Below are 19911 nucleotides of genomic sequence, written 5' to 3' on the forward strand. Positions count from 1 at the left end.
AGTATTTCAGGTAACCATGGGAAACACTAGTCACTGGCACCTTTTTGTTGGTGTTTATTTGCTGTTAGCAAAACCTTTGATACAAAGAACAAGTACTGCAATACCAACTGTGTGAATCTTGTATATATCATGCCTTCATGCAACTGTCTTCTTTAATGTGCAGCAAGCAGGTGGTTCTTTTTGAAATCCTGCTTTATATACTGCTTGCACTGCTATGAAATCCGATATCAGACATTTATGCCTACTTGTTTTGAATAAGCGTTCCACTGGAAGCAGAACATGTAAGCACAAAAAGCCAAAAAGTCATCATCACTATTATGCTTTTACAACAAGCTTTTAGCATTTGCTTATTTTTTGTAGCTGGGTAACAGTTCTATTAATCGAGGCAATAATCAGCAGGACTAGAGTGAAGGAGAGAATTTACCCTCGCCTTGTGCCGGGAGGACTCGGGTCAGAGGGAGTTTTCTAGTACAGGGCAGGCAAAATCTTGCCTCAACACTGTCCCTGACCTTACAGGCAATTAACATTCTAATTCTTTCCTTTTGCACTTTTGAAAGAGAGTCTAAGAATTAAATATAAATTAAAGTTAAAAAGCTTTTATAGGGAAGTCTGTTTGATCTGTGCTCTGGGAGAGGGTAATATCCAGTATTCGAAATGAAATATTTAAGGTTTCTCCCTCTCTTGTGATGCGAAGCCGTCATGTTTTCCCAAAACAGTCGAGTCAATGTTAACTTGTTCCGAAGTTAAGCAAGGCTACAGAGTCCAAATTTTGACTGATGAAAGACTGCTTTGAGTTGATTGGAGGGGAGAGGTTCAATGGTTTGTTGAAAACTGCCCCACAGATGCTACTGTCACTTAGTGGGCCTGGTTCATGCGTCATGCATTTCGCTCACAGGTGACATCTCTCTGTTACAGTCCCACCTCACTTTGCACCACCAGGGTAATCCATTATAGCTGATTTTTGTGTGCATTGGTTCATTGATAGGATTCAAGTGCGGTCTTGCTAATGTAGTTACTTTGACCATGAACCAGCTCTCGATATTACAGAGGAGTGGTGAACTGGAAAGGCAGCTGCACTGCTCTCTGAAAAGGTCATCCCGTGAAATGGATTTAGTGGGTTCTCACTTCATTTCAGACACATTTTAAGCTATCTCATTGAATTGAACTGTAGGGCTCAAGATGCAGTTGCTGTTTACTGATAAACTAATTTTCTGACATTAATTATTACATAGTCTGATCACTTCTGCTTAAAATTTCTTACACATGCCAAGCCCTCTTTACCAGTCATTAATCAGGAGAAACATCCCCTTAATTACCACAATAGTTTATTTTCAGAATAAGCCATTAAATCTGTGTAATTCTTTGATTCATATTCTTCTACATAAGAGATGTACATATGCATTATTGATGTAGATATGCATCATAGCACCCATTAAAATATAAAAGACTTCAGACTTAATAGTACATATTATCTTTGTGTCATGCTTTCTAAATGGCACAGTGTCAAGAGTAACATATCATCAGATACTTGGTGATAAATGATCAGCTATTCCTTTGACTATTTGTTTTGAAGGAGAAAGATACTCCTGCTTGCAAGTTGGGATGGTACTGTGGTTATGACTATGCATACTGTGCATGTATATGGAGATTTAATCTAATTTCTAATCTAAATGCCTTACATGTATTGCTTTGCAACAGAGAAACGTAAAAGCGAGATGAATAAATTAACAAAGTTCTGCCAGCATTTCTTTGCTTGAGAGAATCCAGCACTGTGGGGAGGTATTGTTCTGCCCCAGCGCCCGGGCTCGCTAAGCGCTGCGTCACTCCAAACACTGGCATGCGGGCCGACCCTCGCGTGTCACTTCCATCGAAGCATTTCGAATGGCATGCGCTGTCACAACACAGCAGTGCGATCCTGCCTGCTGCCCGAAATGTGCTACGGCAACCGTCGTTCCGATGGAAAGGTCTCAAAACGCTGAATCGACGTCTGGTCACAGACACCCACCGTCCTCTGAAGACCACCATGGAGAGATGACCTTTGAGGGCTGCTCAACGAGGCTGTGCGCCTGCTGGGATCTTAACAGGCTAGCCTTCCACTGCATGTTGAGCTTTGCCCACGAAAAGTGAAAAAAAAAAAAATCATAGTGGATTATGAATAAAGCACAGAGAAGTCTGCAGGAGAATGACAGAAGATGAAGAATATATTAGATGTTGTGAAGGAAGGCAGCATTATAATATAGTAGTAGCCACATGGCTGCACTTCAGTGGTTAAATATAAGAAGTGCTTACAAGGTGAACTTAAGAAACAACTTGCTTTAAGTTTGAATAAGAGTACTAGAGAGGAGTGAACATACATATGTTAGTGCTGAGACACTGGCTGCTCCTGGCAGAGACCGCAAGTTACCAGGATGCTACCTGCAGCTGTAATTTCACACTTACAAAAGGTAATAGGACAAGACTCAGGCACTTGAAAGGAAAAGTAATGCTTCAAGTGTTACTATAGTCAAAAGCACACCTTAATCGCACACGCCTAGAACATTGATTTCTCTCACTTATTGCAATTTGGATTTCTGAACATTACAATTTGCCCTCGGCAAAAGTGTTTTGTCATTTTTTTTTCAAGGAAGGCAATGGAACATTACCACATCGAAGTCAGAAGAAAGCCATTCCTGACATTCTGATATTTCCCCAAAAATTATGGTGTCTGTGGTGTCTATTTAAAATTGATCTGTCAGTGTCTCACAGTTTATTATTTCATGATTTTATTTCCATAGGCCACCAAGTCAGCTCATGTGTTTTGCAGGTGGCTGTCAACCCAATTGTGGAACAGCAGGTGCTTGATACTGTTAGCAGGAGGAGGAGGATGACAAAAACAAGAAGTGTGTGCATAGTCCATCCAGGAGATAACTGTGCTAAATAATGCATGCGACTCCGGCGAAAAAGCACCCGCGCTGCCACGCAGTGGGTGCCAAAAGAGTTTCTCCATCCCTCCCCTGAGAGGAGCCATCCCTGATCTGCGGATTACTTTGTCATTGGAGCCATCTTATTATGTGTCTTCAGATGTAATTGGAGGCAACACGCCGAATCCAGGGTGCGCCAGCAGCCCTTTGTGCCAGAAAATGCTTAATCCATCAGCGATGTGACACAGCCTCCCTTCTGATTCTGTGACTCGGCCATCCCCTTGTCCCTGAGTCACCTCCCTGGGCCCTGCTCTCTCATCTATTGGCTCTGCCGTCCATTGTTTCTTGCCTCTGTCTGAGGCACAGAGCCAGAGGGTGCAAAGATGAGGCAGACTCACTTAGCGGAGCTTAAGCGTACTGATATTCATACTCATACTCCTTTCAAATGGCTGCACAGTGTAGGGTTCATCTTTGTCTCTACTTATTGCTTTTGTTCCCTATTTGGTCATTATTGTGTCTTAAAACTTGTGGATAAGTGTTTTTGCTCTGACTGATAATTAAAGAATAATGATGTGTATATAGATACATATTCTTCCAAGGAATAGTCTTAATGGATTCATCACCCTATACATACGAAAACAGGCATCTAGATGATATTTATGAGCTTCCGGTATTTGGTGTTTGCATCAATCATTTATTACTCCATGCACACCACTATGCATTATACATTATATACATACAGTTAGTTCTATACATGTTTTTCATTAGCCAGTATTACATGTGATGTAGTGAGTGCTGCTGCAGTGCTACTTAGGGTTTTCTTCATGCCAGTGTGATATGTGGCATCTCGATGTCCTGCTTATTTCAGTTTGAGTCATTGAATCCCTGTCTGCTAATGCTGTCGATCATCCTCACCTGCACGAGTAGTGTCTTATTTGGAGACATAAACCCAAGTAAGCAGAACACTCCACTGAACAGAAATGGAAAGCACTTTTCCAGTCCATACTTGTCTCACTACTGCTTGTACTCCATCCCAAGAGTTTAGCCAAAGAAAGTATGCACCAGTGTCTCCATGCCAGCAGTGAAGTCCTGATGGTCTGACCTGTAACCCAGCCCTCTGTTTAGTTGGAAGTTGTTTACTAAATAAATGGTGAATAAACACCGGCCCTGTAATCTTAGTCTGTTGACATGGACTACAGACCTGCAGCCACTATCATTTGGCACTCCCCTGTCCCTTTTGGTAGCGCCTGACTGCCCTACGCCATTTGCATGTCTCATTTAACAGCAGAGCCTGATAGCCACCACCACACATTGACATTTGTGCAGCCGTCCTGTAAGAAGGAGGGGCAGAAAAGCGAGCAGGGGACACAACATGCGAACAGAGATATACACAGCTCAGCCCTAGAGTACTAGGGCAGAGAATACAGCTTTGCTTTTGACACAGGTGAGAACCTGTTGACAGCTGTTCGAGGAGTCTTATAGGGGGTCACAGTTTGGAACATACACTATATGGACTAAAGTATTCAGACACCTGACCATTACACCAACAGGGACTGTAATGACATTGTATTCAAATACATATACTTTAATATGGAGTTGGTCCCCCTTTTACAGCTATAACAGCTTCCACTCTTCTTGGAAGGCTTTCCACAAGATTTTGGAGTGTTTCTGTGGGAATTTGTGTCCATTCATTCTGTAGAGCTTTTATGAGGTCAGGCACTGATGTTGGACGAGAAGGCCTGGCTCGCAATCTCCATTCCAGTTCATCCCAAAGGTGCTCGATGGGGTTGAGGTCAGGGCTCTGTGCGGGCTGGTCAAGTTCTTCCACACTGAACTCATCAAACCATGTCTTTATAGTCCTTGCTTTGTGCACTGGGCACAGTCATGTTGGAAAAGGGCCTTCCCCAAACTGTTGCCACAAAGTTGGAAGCATAGCATTTTCCAAAATGTCTTGGTATGCTGAAGCATTAAGATTGCCCCTCACTGGAGATAAGGGGCCTAGCCCAAACCCTGAAAAACAGGTGTGGCCAAATACTTTTGTCCATATAGTGTACTTTTGTCCATATAGTGTATGTTTCCCCAAGTAAATATCTTATATAATAATATCTTATAATATCTTATAATAACAAGAGATTTGTAAATATTGTGTCTTGTTAGAATTTAACTGGGATTACTTCAACCATGGTCTGAGCTGCATTTGTAATAGAAGTTGTTAAGCATTACAACATATATGTTTTTCATTGTTATGTTTTACACACAGATCTGATCTTTTTGCCACATTAACATTTTTGGAAATTAATGTATATACCCAGGTAACAGCCCTCTTTTCTGGGGGCAGGGGCACTAATCTTCACATTTACACTTAAAAGAAGTTAGCAGGAACCCATACACGCCTTTAGTCCAGTTACTATTCTTTCTTCAATTGTCTTATCTTCTGAGTTAGAGAGGAGGAAAATAAACCTTAAAAAGCCATAGTAGGCTTTGGTATGATGAGGGAATCTAATCCTGTTGTTCAATTCTGACTTGAGGAGTAGGATCAGTTTCACATTACATTCCAGCTGCAGGGGAAGGTGACAGGATTTATAAGTTCAGAGAGTAAACAGAGCCAGCTTGGATAAATATTTATTAAGGTAATTTGGTAAAGACAATCTCCCCACTCCTCGCTACACTACAACTTGAATTGGGCTGAGAACTAAGTGTGAGGCAGTGAGTGAAATTTTGAATATTACAATGAAAATTACAGTAGACTTCAAACATACCAGTTTATTTTATAAAAGTGTATCTACCTCCCTTCCTTATTTTGTCATTTTTCAATGACTAATTTTCTTATGTCTCCACAGTGTGACATTAGGAACATTGTTGTTCTCATCTAGATACTCACCAAGCAGTGTTAACAAAGAGGAACATGTCTATTGCTTCTTAAAATGTCCTTTCAGAAATAATTTGTTATGAAATGTTGAGCATAAACATTTCAACAACTCATCTATGGTCTATTGGTAAGTTGTCAGTGACTTATACTCTCTTAATAATGAGAAAACAAACAAAAAAAAATGTTTGGTCCAGTCCAAATTCTCATCTGTTGTTTTTGGAAACAACTAGCAAAATAGCTGAACAAGTAAATGGGGAGTCTATAGACTATTTACTAATCAAAATATGTTTTCCATTTAATTAGGTAGATCACAATCATATTTTAAAATTTCCTTAATTTGAACAAATCAAACTTGCCTTAATCAAACTGTAAACTGTTTCCTTTGCCTTAAATGAGATAGATGCCCTTTGTAAAGAGGTTATTGAAAACAAAATATTACAGGCTAATGAAATTAAGGAGCATATTCATAACGATTTACGATTTACGTGTTCACATGCATCACTTTGGCTGACAGTGGTTGTAATACACTCGGCACTCAGTGCTGTTTTGTGTTTGTTTGCAATCTTTATACCATAGAACTGGAGCACGTGGTTCCGTGTGATGACCTTACCCAGGTCAATGTAATGTGTTGTACAAAGCATGAATTTTATATATATGCTTTTATCCATTTATTGTCGTGAGCTAGGTTGTTGAATGGATTGAGAATACAGGGAATTAAAACAACCTTGACATCAACGTATATAATGCAGAATATGGAGTTCAATTAATAAATATTTTGCTAGTTAATTTGCCCACTCTTTTGACTTCCCTTTTGACCCTTTTGACTTCCATTGCTTTTATGAATTTTTTTTTGTACAGAAGTTAGTGGTGAAACATTGGGCCAGAAATGGACACAAAATGCAAAGGGACATCTTGGAAGTTGTTGCTTTGCACCTCTATACTGCCTTAACCTCAACAAAGAGAATAAATGGTGCTATTAATTTCAAGGATCAAGGAGATTTCTGATTTGGCATAGTCTATGCCACAGTTAAGGAGTATCTTTTACAACTTACCGTCATACAACTCTGTCTCTCACCCTCTTAATATATCAATTACCATTTCAGTTTTTAAGCAGCATACATGCTTTGTTGATTAACCTATACATGAAGTCTTGAAATGAGAATTTTCAAAATCTTGGGGTCATCCAATTTTTTTTAATTTATTGGGGACAATATGATTTCATTGTTTTGGTGATGTTAGAATGCAAGAAGTAATGGGCCAGTTTTTGGGCATAAGCCTTGTTCTTTTCGTAACCTCCAAGAAAGTCCTGCCAATTGGGTGCCTTTGCATGGAATGGCCACCCCAAATGAAGGAAAGCCAGCAGGTGTGTGGTTTGTGTGACAATGGACCCTCCATGCTTAACTCTTCATTTCTGTTTGGTTTCCTTAGCAGCTCTCAGTGTTAGCAGGATGCACTGAGACATTGGCAGAGTATTCTGACAAAGCACCAGCGGCCCCCACTGACCTTAAGGTCTCTCTGGCAGCAGGTTCTAAGTTTTGACGGGGGCAGCCAACTGTGGAGAGGAGCATACCCGGAGGCACTCCATGTGTCCCGTCACAGCTCGTTAGCCTAATAAACTGCTTACTATCACCCCTGCGTCTTCTATTAACAGGACAGACCAATGGCAAATATTGGTTGAGCTGGGAGACTGGGACTGTCACCCCAACCTGCCTCTTTTCATTAGAAAGTTTGCCCTCTCAGCCACAGTGCTAAAAGGCTTACTGTTAACTCCTGTCACTGCACATTAACCCCATCCCCACCCCTACAGATGTCAGAAGCACTGATTGGCTATCTCCAAGGCTGACAACAGTGATGTCAACGAAGAAGGTTTTAAACTGGGTCTGACCTTGAGCTGCTGTGGTCAGAAGTGCATCAACCCCCGAGTGAAGGGGTAATGCAGGTTATTAACAAGAGCACCATCACCCATTCTGTGACATTCAGCTTCCTGAACGTTGACAGCAGCCAAAATGTGGCTTTCCATGGTCCAGTCAGTTCACAAACAGAGGAATTTTAAAAAGTAAACAATCTCACCAGCTTATTAAATGTCTATTAAAAAGATAAGGACAAGCATTTATCTAAAGAGAAAAAAAATCCATCATAAAACAATGAACTATCTTAACATATTACATACATGTTACATCATACTTGTAATGTTGCATATTCATATCAGTTGAAGTTGCTTTAAAAATGAATAATTCAAGAAAAAATAGTTGATTTATTCATTACTCTTGGATTATTCATTTGATGATACAATACAGTAAACATACCTTCTCTAGAAAATGTTATAACAAAATTTGAATCCTACATAAATTGTTTACTGTATAATATGTAATTTATAGGCATAACAGGTTTTATACAGCTATTCATATTTAATCTTGATGTGGGAGCACTGATATTTAAAAGGGTTCTTTGCAACTGAAAGGCACCATATTACTTTGATAATTATCTGTGATCTGATTAGACATATCTCAGGATTTCCCAAGCAGCGTTATGAGTTATTTCACAGTAACAGAAAGTGAAGGGGATTCTCAGAAATGCCCTGCACCCTGCACTGCTGAGCTGTTTTGTGAAATACAAAGTTTTAAATTCTGAAAACCCTGACAGGTCCAGATTTTTCTAATGTGCACTTTTCTCTGTTTTATCCCCTGTATTTACATGAGGAAGAAACTTAGTTCTAAATGTGTCTGCTTGTCTGATCTCCGCCCCCCATCCTGATATGCCTTGCCATAATCTTTAAATCCTTCCTTTAACTAAAATATTGTAAAGTTTGATACACATCAGATCTACCCCTGAACAGGTGCTGGGATTTTTTGAGGATGTGATGCCATGAAAAGTACTTGAAAGAGTCCACTGTGGGAATATTTGCTGCTACCTTGTATCTTTACTGCCTGCAGTCATGGTTACACGTTGACTTGAAGAATATTACTTTTCCTCATCTGTGTAGGCCTTGTTTGTTTTTTGTGGAAGTTTCACAGATTACTGATACTAGATTTGAGGCAAGTGATAAGACATGAAAGCTCAGGAGATGGAGTCCACTTTAGCGCAAAAAGAAAAGGCCCCCACACACATCTTGTTAATGAAAGTCCTTCCGAGAAAAAATGTCTTTGATGGGCAATTTCTGGAAGCCAGACATGTATGATTCAGTTTAAAATGGTAGGCTCTCAGTAATACCTTGGCTGTCCTTATCAGATTCAAACGGTTTCTATTATTTTAAAGTGAAAATGGTAACAGATTTGATCTTCTTTGCTACTCTCAGGATGCACACATCAATGGGTCCCCTAATGCCAACCCTTAGTTTCAATTTTACTGTGCTGTCTGTTTCTTGGAATCCTTTATCACTGTCCTTGGTTGTCGAAGGCTTTTTTCTACTTTGTTTTGATTTTGAATGCCATCAGTGTAGTTGCCATGCAATTCAAAGAAGACAAGAAAAGCTTTCTTTGCAAAGAAACTTTTGTCATAAATTTTAAGGGGTCGAGCCTTCCAGATAGGCCCTTGGTATTTGGACAGATATTTTTTCATCTATATTTATATACTAGGGGACTTGTGGCTTCTACATCTAGCTGAGCAATATGTGAGTCCTGTGATGTACAATGGACATGAAAAGGAATAACTGTACAAAGACAGGAATCCGAATGAATGTGCTACTTAATTATGTACTGGTGTTTCCCATGTAATCTTCACTTCTCACAATATTGTAGATAATAATAGGGTTCAAGTAACAGACATAATGATATATCCAATGAGCTTTAAACTCAATAAATGGAAATTAAAAAACAAATGAAATATAATTCATTTTACTTTCATTTTATTTGTGTAGATCCTTTCATAGAAGATTATTTATGATTTAGCACAGCATGCCACACTCCAGTTTTAAGAAAAAAATTGCACAGATTTCCACAAGATATACACAAAACTTGTCTGTGCCAGTTTAATGTAGTTTATCTGCAAATGTGAGATAGTTCAAAACAGCTGGAGGTCTCCCTCCATTTTCCGAGACATCTTTAATCATGTTTAATGTGCGTTATCTGGAACTATTTTTAAGTAGAGCGCTGATATCCTCAAATGCATGACTGAGCGGAACTGGGGATTGTTTTTAATACGGATGGAGGAAGATAGTCGCATTACTTGGTGCTGGTCTTGCCTGATTGCGTTTCATTCTTGTAGCACTATAGAAACAGTCATAAGGAAGGAGATTAGAAGCAGTTGAGTTCCCGGCTGAAGCTTCATTCTCTGTCAGCATCAGGAATGGAGGATGCAATGCGGGGAGGTCGACCCCCAGTGGAGTCTTTCAGTGGACTCTTAGCCTCTCCTCCAGCCTGACCCAGAAGCTGTGGGGAAGTTAGAATAACATTTAAAGTTGTATTGCAGAGGAGCAAAAGAACAGAAAAAAGTGAAAGAGCTCTCAAGTACACGGAGGGGTTTTCCCCAAGCTCACCGAGAAAATCTCACCCCGCCCCCACACGGGTTTGAAATGCAAAGTTAACAGATGAGTCTTGGCCACAAGCCCTGCTTATTCTCTCCCGGTTTTTTGAATGGCTCAAAGACTCTCTGAGAAATTTCACACTCTGCTTGTTTGCAAGGTCAGACACAGTCAGAGTTAGGGAAACTTCTGAGAGCCGAATTGAAATTGTGTGTGTCAAACGAAATAGCTCTTTCCTGTGAGTGGGGGGTCTGGTATAGTCATCGGGGGCTTGCCACTCAGACATTTTGATCTCAGTGGACTTGGGGAGGAGAGACAAAAAAAAACAATTGGGGAAAACAAATCGCCATCTGCCATCACCACAAGAGAGGAATGAATGTTGGCAGCCCTTCTAACATGGAACCGTATGGCTCTGAAGCTGCAGTTGTAAGGCTTGGCATACCTGTATCCTTAATTCCAGAAAGAATTAACCATTATAAATCTAAATAACAAGATTAATTAACACATGTACCATGTCAATACATACAATGTTTCCAATTGTGTGGGTCCAGTGTTATAATGGAAGGGTCTTGATTGAACTCTACCTGCTTGATAGAAAGTCTGTAAGTTGCATGATGGACTAGTTTGTTTCTGTTGTGGTACAGAAGGTCCTCTGCATGATTTCATCCAGGAAACAGTGAGTCTGTGTTTTTACTGTAACACTATAAAATGTTATTTCACAGTAGCTGTTCATGAGCACTGCTTGGTGCCCTTGGGAATACGAGTGCACATAACAATGATGTAATGAAAAAGAACATATTGGAGAGAATATCTGTAGGCTTCAGAAAGATCAGGACATTTTTTTTTTCTCCAAGACTCACAAAAGGAAATAGTGATTTGTGTTTGTAGCTTTCACACACACACACACACACACACACACACACACACACACACACACACACACACACACACACACACACACACACACACTGCTCTGCTGTCAAGAGTCAGAAAGTGTGTCCAAAATGCATGTAATACAACAATAATAAGACTTTCCTCTCTGCTCCATCTCTATGGGGATATTTCCTGGATTTATCCTCCAGTGTCATACAGGCTTTTGTTAGATCAGAGGATGTGTCCAAAGCTTGACTTCAGTGCCGAAGCTCAGGTTTTAATTTTTCATGAGCCATTGTCCCAGATCTCTCTCTGCCTGAGATGTTGCAGGTGTTCAGGTGTGATTCTTCAAAGCTAGAGCTCATGTCCACACTTCTCTCCTGCCAGGAAATCTTTCCAGGAACTTCTGGGTGTCCTCCTCCATTGTCACATTGAGCTTCCATCCATCACATACTTGACATCTCTCGGTAGCCAGAGGTAATTGTGTAGGCCTTATTTAGTCTGTGTCATTGGTTTTCAGTGTGTGTGTGTGTGTGTGTGTGTGTGTGTGTGTGTGTATATATATATATATATATATATATATATATATATATATATATATATATATATATATGGGCCACCCTTCAGAATACAACAATGCGTACAATGTATGTGTGTGTGTGTGCGTGCCTGTGTGATAGGAGTCTAGGTGGTGAACAAGCGTTCTGCCAAGCTCTGGCACAACATAACCGCTGGGTCTTTTAGACAGACCTGTATTATGCATTATGCAGGACTAATTCATACATTTGTATCAGTGGATAGGCCCAATGTGTAATTAAATAGCAGACCGTGACTCATCTTCATCTCTGAAATTCATCCGCTGGGATTCTTAAATTCAATTTGCGCATTTGCATGACTGATAGATTGAGAAAGCTGAGATGTTTCTCACAGATTGATAAATGTCTCAGAATCTTTAGGGATACAGAAGGAGGTTTGTAACAAGCTGATAGGGATAGAGTAGTGTGTTTGGGGAATGGAATGAAACATTGTGCTGGCTCTGCATCTGGCACTCAGTAGACAGTGGTCACATGACCTCAGTGCATTTGAATGGTATAATAATGGGGTAGCATGAAAATGTCTACAGTACTGTAAAACAGTGCTGAAGATCTTATCCTCTTCACAGTTTCCTTAAACTAATAAAGGATTTCATTTTTTAGTGCTCTAATTGGTGAAAAATGTACCATGGCAATGTAATTATTTTGAGGGTACCATTTGCATCTTCAGTGCTCTGCTAAGTAAATGTTAGATTGCTAGTCCTTTATAGATAAATGAATAATCTAGAATATTTTTTAAAAACTATGAAACGTTTAAATTAAGTAATTTTACTTACCATAGGGCATTATTAGGGTTGTATTCACACACAGATAAGCACATTTAAAAATGACAATATCAGTTATCATTTAAGCAGAAATAAAATAGTTCTTAAATTCTTATGGTTCTTTTGAGTTAATCCAGTGTTGGCAATTATCCTGATCAGCAGGGCCATGACAGTTGGTGGCAAGGGAGCTTCAGTCACATGTTTTGAATGAGTAAAGCTTTCCCTACTCTCAAAAATAAGGGACCTTAAATAAGGGACCTTATATTATAATATATTATATAATAATTATGATGTCAGCAAAATTAATGTAAGAGTTCACCCATTTGATATATTGGCACTTATACCACCAATCTACGTGTTTTTTTAATTAACAAAGAAAGGGGAAGGTTTCTCATTATTATTGGACCAAAATCCAGTGCCACTACCCTGTTTAGCTATGGGAAATGTGAAAGTTATTTAAGTGAGCTGAAGGAGAGCTGTAGTCAAAAATAAAAAAATGTGTTTCATGGTGTATGTACTGTGTGGTGTGTTCTGACAAGCCTAGAACCCATTCTGCAGTTGATGGTACAATCCAGTATCCATTACATCCAGAGTTTTTAACTGAGGTGAACAGGAAAAGACTGTCTAATCTAAGTGAAACTGGAAAGAAAGTGAAACTAAAACCAAAGAATATGATACTCATTTGCTCAAATTTTGAGCATACACCAACTGCACAAGAAGTTTTTCTATTGGACTAGTTGTTTCCCTGTGTGATCTGAGACCTGAGTGAGAAAAACTCCTTCATTGACAGGGTTTTGTAACTCTGAGGTAAAGCTGGGGCTGGTGTTAGGTCAACCTGCACCATCAAATGAAAGGTTGAGGTTCTAGTCTTACAGCATCCTGTCCAGAATGCGTAATTGTGTGTATCTGTACCTAAAACACATACTAGAAATTCTATAAAAAATTTTGACCAGAGTTTTCCTTCCAGTAGTTGATAAGTCTTTTCCCTTTTATTAAAAATGGTCCTGACATTTGAAGTTCAAGTCTTTGTTCTCAACTTGCAATAACACCAGTGATTGATTTTTTGGCTCATGGCAGTAATCTGGTTTAGGTTAATGACACATGGCAGCATCTACTTTTTAGTACAGCAGACGATATGACACATGAGAGAAGGAGATTGGCTTTAAGTTCATGCTTCCATTTTTATCTCATCTTGAAGATTTCTTCTTATTGAAATGAGTCTGTCAGGTTCACATTGGAAGCTCATATGCTGCCCTTTGGCTTTCTGTAAGAGAGTGGCCTACTCCTGCAGACGGAGACAAATGATCATAGGTCATGTAAAAGGCAGCTTCATCAGCAGCGCCTTTTCACACATCGATTCATTGGCATGGCCAAAAGTCTATGACTGTGGATGTGGCTTCTCTTTTTACTGGGTGGATTTTGGGTGATCAGAATCATTTTGACCCTGTTGCAAATGCTAAAAATAGCATGGTAATACCATAGAAAATTTGTTTTGTTTGTTTTTTAAGTTTGAGTGTTTTTTAATGAGCTGTGGACACGTTGCTGTGGACACGTTGAAAATGAGAAGGCCATACATGGGCAGGGGAGGCTGGGCTTTCTCTGAAGCAGACCCAAGTCACACGGGGACGCAGAAAAGCAATGCTGTTGCCAGCTCTCTGAGAGCAAATAACACAAATCTCTTTAATTTAGCGCCTCCTACAGCTCTGAAAGCCAACGTCAGCACAAGTGTCCTACACAACTGCGATGCACCGTCATGATTTCTCCACCAAAACAATTTATCCCCACCTCTCTGCTTTATGAGCCATAGTTTATGACTGGAGATGGCCCAGGCTGCACTGGCTCTCTCGTGTCTAGGTAGCTTTGCAATCGATACTGAGGAAGCAGGCTGGATAATTACGTGCACTGTGAGACACCGCATAAATAACTCCTGTGCTGACGTGGGTTGCTAGCATTTGCCAAGAGCACAATTTTTGTATGCTGCAATATTCATAAACTGTCTTCACATAAGAACCAAAAGATGTGCTGTGAATCTGAAACATGGTATGTTTATGATACCTATTATATGCCTGAGATCTGTAAATATAACATGGTCTGAGATGCTGTGCTTTTTTTCCAGAGCAAAAGAATAAAATGGTAAAATGGGAGTGATGTTGCTATAGACTCACACTTTTCATTACATGAATTGCAGACCAATGTGTGTGGTCATGTGACTAAATCCCTTCTGCTGAAGAGCCTGACAAACAGATTCTTCTCTGTAGGGTTTTTCTGTCTTGGGATGGAAGGCATTCACAACCACTTCAATGCTGTTTTGTTACTTGTCCAGAACTACGGTGGCTCTCCGGTGACCAGTGCCAGTTCTTCAACACCAGTCACCGTACACAAGCGCATGGTCATCCCACCCCAGCCACCTCTGACGGCCACCAAGAGATCCACCACAAAGCCCCAGACACCAGCAGCCCCTGTGCCCCCAGCAGCCTCTAACCCCATAGCCAAGCCTCAGTTCCAGACCATGCCCCAGACTATACCGGCCTCCTACGACACCCCCAGCCAGCCCACCTTTAGCGTGCAGGCGAAGGCTGCCTTGCCCAATCCTCAATACCAGTCCCCTGGGGCGCAGCAGCGCCCCCAGCTGCAGCCCACGGCCATCCAGCCCCAAAGTAACTTTACCTATGGGTCCCTGCAGCCAGGGTACGCCCCTGCTCCCCAAATACAGCATCCTGGGTCAGAGGGGCAGGGCCTTGTGTATGGAGGAGGCCAGAATACCTGGAAACCTCAGCCTAGCTACCAGGCTGCCCCTGCCAGCCATGGGTACCAGCCTCCTACCCCCAAGAAGACGTACATCACCGACCCCCAGCCCACCTCCGCTCCAACACCCTTGGCCCAGTATGGCTCTGCTCAGCCTAAGGTAGGTCAGCCTGCCTCCCCACAAACTGTATCTCTGTGTAATTAACTCACCGTGTCACCAGCATGTTAGCTGAACGGGCGTACATTAGTGTTAAATTAGTTGACACCACTAGTAACTAAAATGTTTCCATTGGCTGTGTCTAATACTGATTTAATCTGACATGAAAAGTCAAATATATTTGCAGTACACACTACTTAAAAGGCAGTATTGTAAAAGCCTTCCACTACTGTAGACAGATCAATTGGACTGCACACTTCAGATCAGTTTTATTTGTTGTGGATTTACATTGCATTAACAGTAGTTACAGTGGTGAATTGTCAGCAGACCAGATGTCTAATTGGTTTTGTGATCAGGTCTTCAAGGTGATATGGATAAATGGAGCAAATCTTCACGGTGTTTGACTCACACGTTTTTCATGGAATTTTTGGGTCTGTCAGATGCAAATGCATCAGATGTCTACTAGATAGGCAGTATGTCCTTGGCCTCACCCTAAAGATATTAATGAATGAACATGGCTGTAAATCTCACTCTGTCTGTATTCATGATTATAAATGGCTTAACACAAGGGAAACCTGTATTCATCATAAATGCCTGGTACTGAAGTCAGCTGGACGATCAGGATTCCCATGGGCTTCAGAAGGAGTATAGGGGCATCCTAGAAATGCGGTGTAAAACTCGTTGTGTCAAATTAAACCAGAGTAGACAGTCTCATGAAGAACCTGCATTTTGGGGAAAAAAGAGAGCCAAAGGTGTCCTAGCTAGTTTTCAAGCCCAAAGGTGTCCAAATCATGAATGACTTTGACATACGGACCAAAAAGAGGTAGGCAGCTTTGTGTCACTGCACCGAAGAGAACACACCACGCTATCGCTCAGAGTGCCCGTCCTCAGGTAATCAGTACAGGTGCATACACTTTGACCAGAGGCACATCAAGCTGATTCCAGAAGGCTTCCTACAAATCAACACTCTGTAGAGTGTGTGGATTGTGTGTCCTTCTAGTTAAAATCAGCATGTGTAGGTGTGTATATATAGATTGTAGTTGCTTTAGATGACCATGAAGTAGGAAGATCCTCTCTGTATCTCTGCTGAAATGTGCATACTAAACAGTTATTTTAACCTTTATGAATTTTTAAGAGGTCATCCCTGTAGAGGTTTATGCTCTCAAGATTCATTAATCTGACAGGATGCAGCTTATCTTCATTTCCTTAACATGTAAGTGCTTCGTTTTTGTATGCCACTGCAAACCAGTTTTGTTTTTTTCTAAAAAGATATGATTTTATTCAGTTGATGAGACTGATAGAATACATTTATCTGGACATCAGCCAAAGTGGTAAATTTACTTTGATTATATGATTTTATGTGTATGTAGTAACTAGTTAACAAGCAAAAATTGGAGATATTGTAGCCTACACAGTGAATGGACAGTTAATATATGTGGGCTCATCTTATATGAAGGACTACTCATCAAGATCCATGGGCCATCAAGAGGCAAAGACATCTGAACCTTTTTCAATACTTTGCACAGCTTTGCATCACCCAGAGGCCACAGTTAATAAAACTGTGTTCCAATAAAGTTTAACAGAATTGTAGCACAAGTAATGTTCCTGCTTTACAAACTGAAGTAAATCCCCTCAAGGAGAACCAGGATGAGAATTCTGAAATGGAGTCTGCTCAGGCACTTACATTACTTACAGAAAGAATGACTCCTGGTAAATTGAGGTTAAACTGACAAAAGAAGTAAACCTTAAAGGACGAATTGCTGCCAGTATATCCAGCAAGCAGCTGTAATAGAAAGCAGTACCCGAGTTCATGTAAAGAGAGATTACATAGCGTTATTTGCAAACCAAAAAATAAATACATAAATAAATGACAAGGAAATGACTTTCAATTGAGCATTTGAAGGAAACATTTCTATTCATATACTCTTCTTTTCCTTTAGCGGAACTTCTAGGTCACAACTCTGACATCAAAAATTCCACAAAAGGAACACTCTTACCCCAAGGCTTTTGAAAAACAGTTAGCCTTCTAAATCTTTCCAGGAATGTGATCTTTTATGATTACCTCCAGGATAGCAAAAACCAAGTCATGTAATTATATGTAATAGTTGTTAGTGTGTATCAGTGATGTAATGTCAATTGAAATGGGCTTGTGAGTTAAAATAACACAGATATACATATATATGTCTGTGTGTTTCTAAGGTATTGGTTTGTATTTAAATTGGGATGTAAATGTTAAAAGTTAAGAGTGTTCTAAAGCAAGGGGAAATTTCTTTAAAAATACTAATTGAGCACAAAAGTAGTGTCCTATAAATACAACTTGAATGGCTATAGTGTATAGCCATAGGAATAGGGTTAGGAATAGTTTATAGGCAACTTTGCTATTGCAGCCTCAGGAATGTGAAGAGCTGCTTGCCATTCACACAGGGCATTAAAACAAATGGGAATATTGTGTTTGTAGTCTTAATACATTGAGTCATCTGCAATCTCTGGAAAGTGTAAGACCCATGAGTATCCTTTAATTCAAGGATTTTATGCCAACACAAATCTGAACAGCACCACACGGCATCTGGGAATAGCTCATCAAGGACTTTGTTTTACTAATCACAAATTAAATACCACATTGCAGAAAGCATTTTTAAGAAACTAATTAATATTGTGAGAAACAAAAGTCTACAATTTACTCGCGACAACTGTTTTAGTTCCACCATGGTTCATTATGGAAACAAATGTGTTTGTTTATTAGCTTTGTGTACTGCCCCCTAGTTTTTCAATCTGTTTTCTTTGATTTGAGATAAAAGCAAATTTTCTCTGTATGCAAATCTAAAGTGTATGTGTATATTCTCATAATACACTAGGTCAATAAAATGTTTACTTAAAATAAGATTGGAGGAAATACCAACACAGGCATCACTACAACAGCAAAGGAAATAGACTGCTGGACTGCCATTAAATAGTATTATTGTATCTTATGATTCCAGGTTCTATGAAATTCAGCATTTTCTTTTGGTGTTAGCCTGTGAAAATATCGAATGTATGATTAAGACCATTTTTCTGTCATTACTCGGGGCGTTTGGAAAATGTCTCAGGCTCCAAGTGGCACAGTGTGATCTTGGTCCATTTTGAGACAAGTGTGGATTCACACAGCAGCTCTCGGCGGTTAATAGGATCAGTGTTAATTGCTAATTACGGGGATGCCACGTGAGCTTGTGAGACAGGTAGCGGGCACCTGCTCCCCAGCGGCGAGCTTGCTTGTCAGACAGCCAACGGGGTAATGCCAAAAAGTCACTCTGTAGTCAAAACTGCAATGAATAAAAACTCACAGGATTTACTTTGTTCTTTGAAGTCACTGTTGACATGAATAACATGTAATCCAATGGTTGTTACAATGGTGGTGCCACTAAACTGGAACACTGTGTATAGAATATTTTTAATTACAGTTTTTTTACACATTCTATTGTTATCTGGTAATATTTGGTATCTGTGAGGGGGCTACTGAATGCTTTGTGATCACTGAAACAGGAGTATCTGAAAGGTTATTGTTTAAATATGAGAATGCCTCAACATTGTGGAGCTTTCTAAATCCTCTCTATCTCTCGGTGCCTCATTTTTGCCAAGTTGGCAAACATTCCAGCAGTTTTCTAGCTGTTAGTATTGGAATCTTGCTTAAGTGATTATTATTGCTGAAGATAGGTCTTTATTTGGACATACCTGCTCTGTGAGATCTTTCTTCTGCAAAACATTCTCATTCATGCTGCTCTTTTTAATGAACTAATAAATCTCTACCGCCATGATGATAAAGTCTATGACGTTTACACCTGTAAAACTGCACCACTAATATTGTGGTGACCCATCGCGCCTGTAACCGTCTTGGCTGTTAGCATCTATTTACGCCTTGTCTCAACAGATCTTGTCTCCCTCTTTAAGCTCTAATCTGTTATTCTGTTTGGTATCTACATCTTCAGACCCTAAATTCAAAAACAGACCATAATTATACCACACCTTTCAGCTATGTGAACACTGACAGCAGAGAACAGACTATACTATCAGAGCCCATTTCAGTCGGTAGAATGACAGAAAAATCTGTAAATTTTCATTGCCATTTTGGACTGATCTAATGTCATGACGTTTTCATAATCCTGCCTAAATAAGTCTATATTTATGTTTCTGCTTCTCTGTTGTGAAAACAAACTGTAACGTTTCCCAGTTTTATTGGTTGGGCAGTCATAATGTTGCTAATTGCTGGTGTTCAAAAATATGCATTTTCTTTTTTACATAATGCATCAAAGTCTATACTCCTGGTGAATGAGCATTCTGTAAGTCTTGTTGGCTGTCAAACATGTACATGAGTGTATTGATTTTTTCAGCATGAGCATGTTTGCTGTCTGCAGATCTGTAATCATGCTATGTGTCATATTGCAGGATCATTGCACATAATCATGAGTAGTCAATGAGAGGTCAATGTCAGCAGAAGTGTGTAGGTGAGGAGCCCATGTTACTGTACTGAGAACCAGATGTACATGGTTGGTTCCCCTGTCCTGCTTTTCTCCCAAT

General features: G+C 40.0%; 1 protein-coding gene across 7 annotated transcripts in view; it reads left to right on the forward strand.

Moving 5' to 3' along the window:
• Nucleotides 1-19911, forward strand: part of LOC118773416 (LIM domain containing preferred translocation partner in lipoma) — a 231883-nt gene that overhangs the window by 162609 nt on the left and 49363 nt on the right. For 6 of the 7 annotated variants that reach the window (XM_036522341.1, XM_036522343.1, XM_036522346.1 and 3 more), the window contains one exon: nt 14782-15363. The exons of the other annotated variant lie outside the window; for it this stretch is intronic. In XM_036522341.1, the coding sequence (XP_036378234.1) occupies nt 14782-15363 (582 nt within the window). The remainder of the gene's footprint in view (nt 1-14781; nt 15364-19911) is intronic. 7 annotated transcript variants of the gene reach the window in all.

This window comes from Megalops cyprinoides, chromosome 2 (assembly GCF_013368585.1).
Source record: "Megalops cyprinoides isolate fMegCyp1 chromosome 2, fMegCyp1.pri, whole genome shotgun sequence".
NCBI classification, from domain to species: Eukaryota; Metazoa; Chordata; class Actinopteri; order Elopiformes; family Megalopidae; genus Megalops; species Megalops cyprinoides.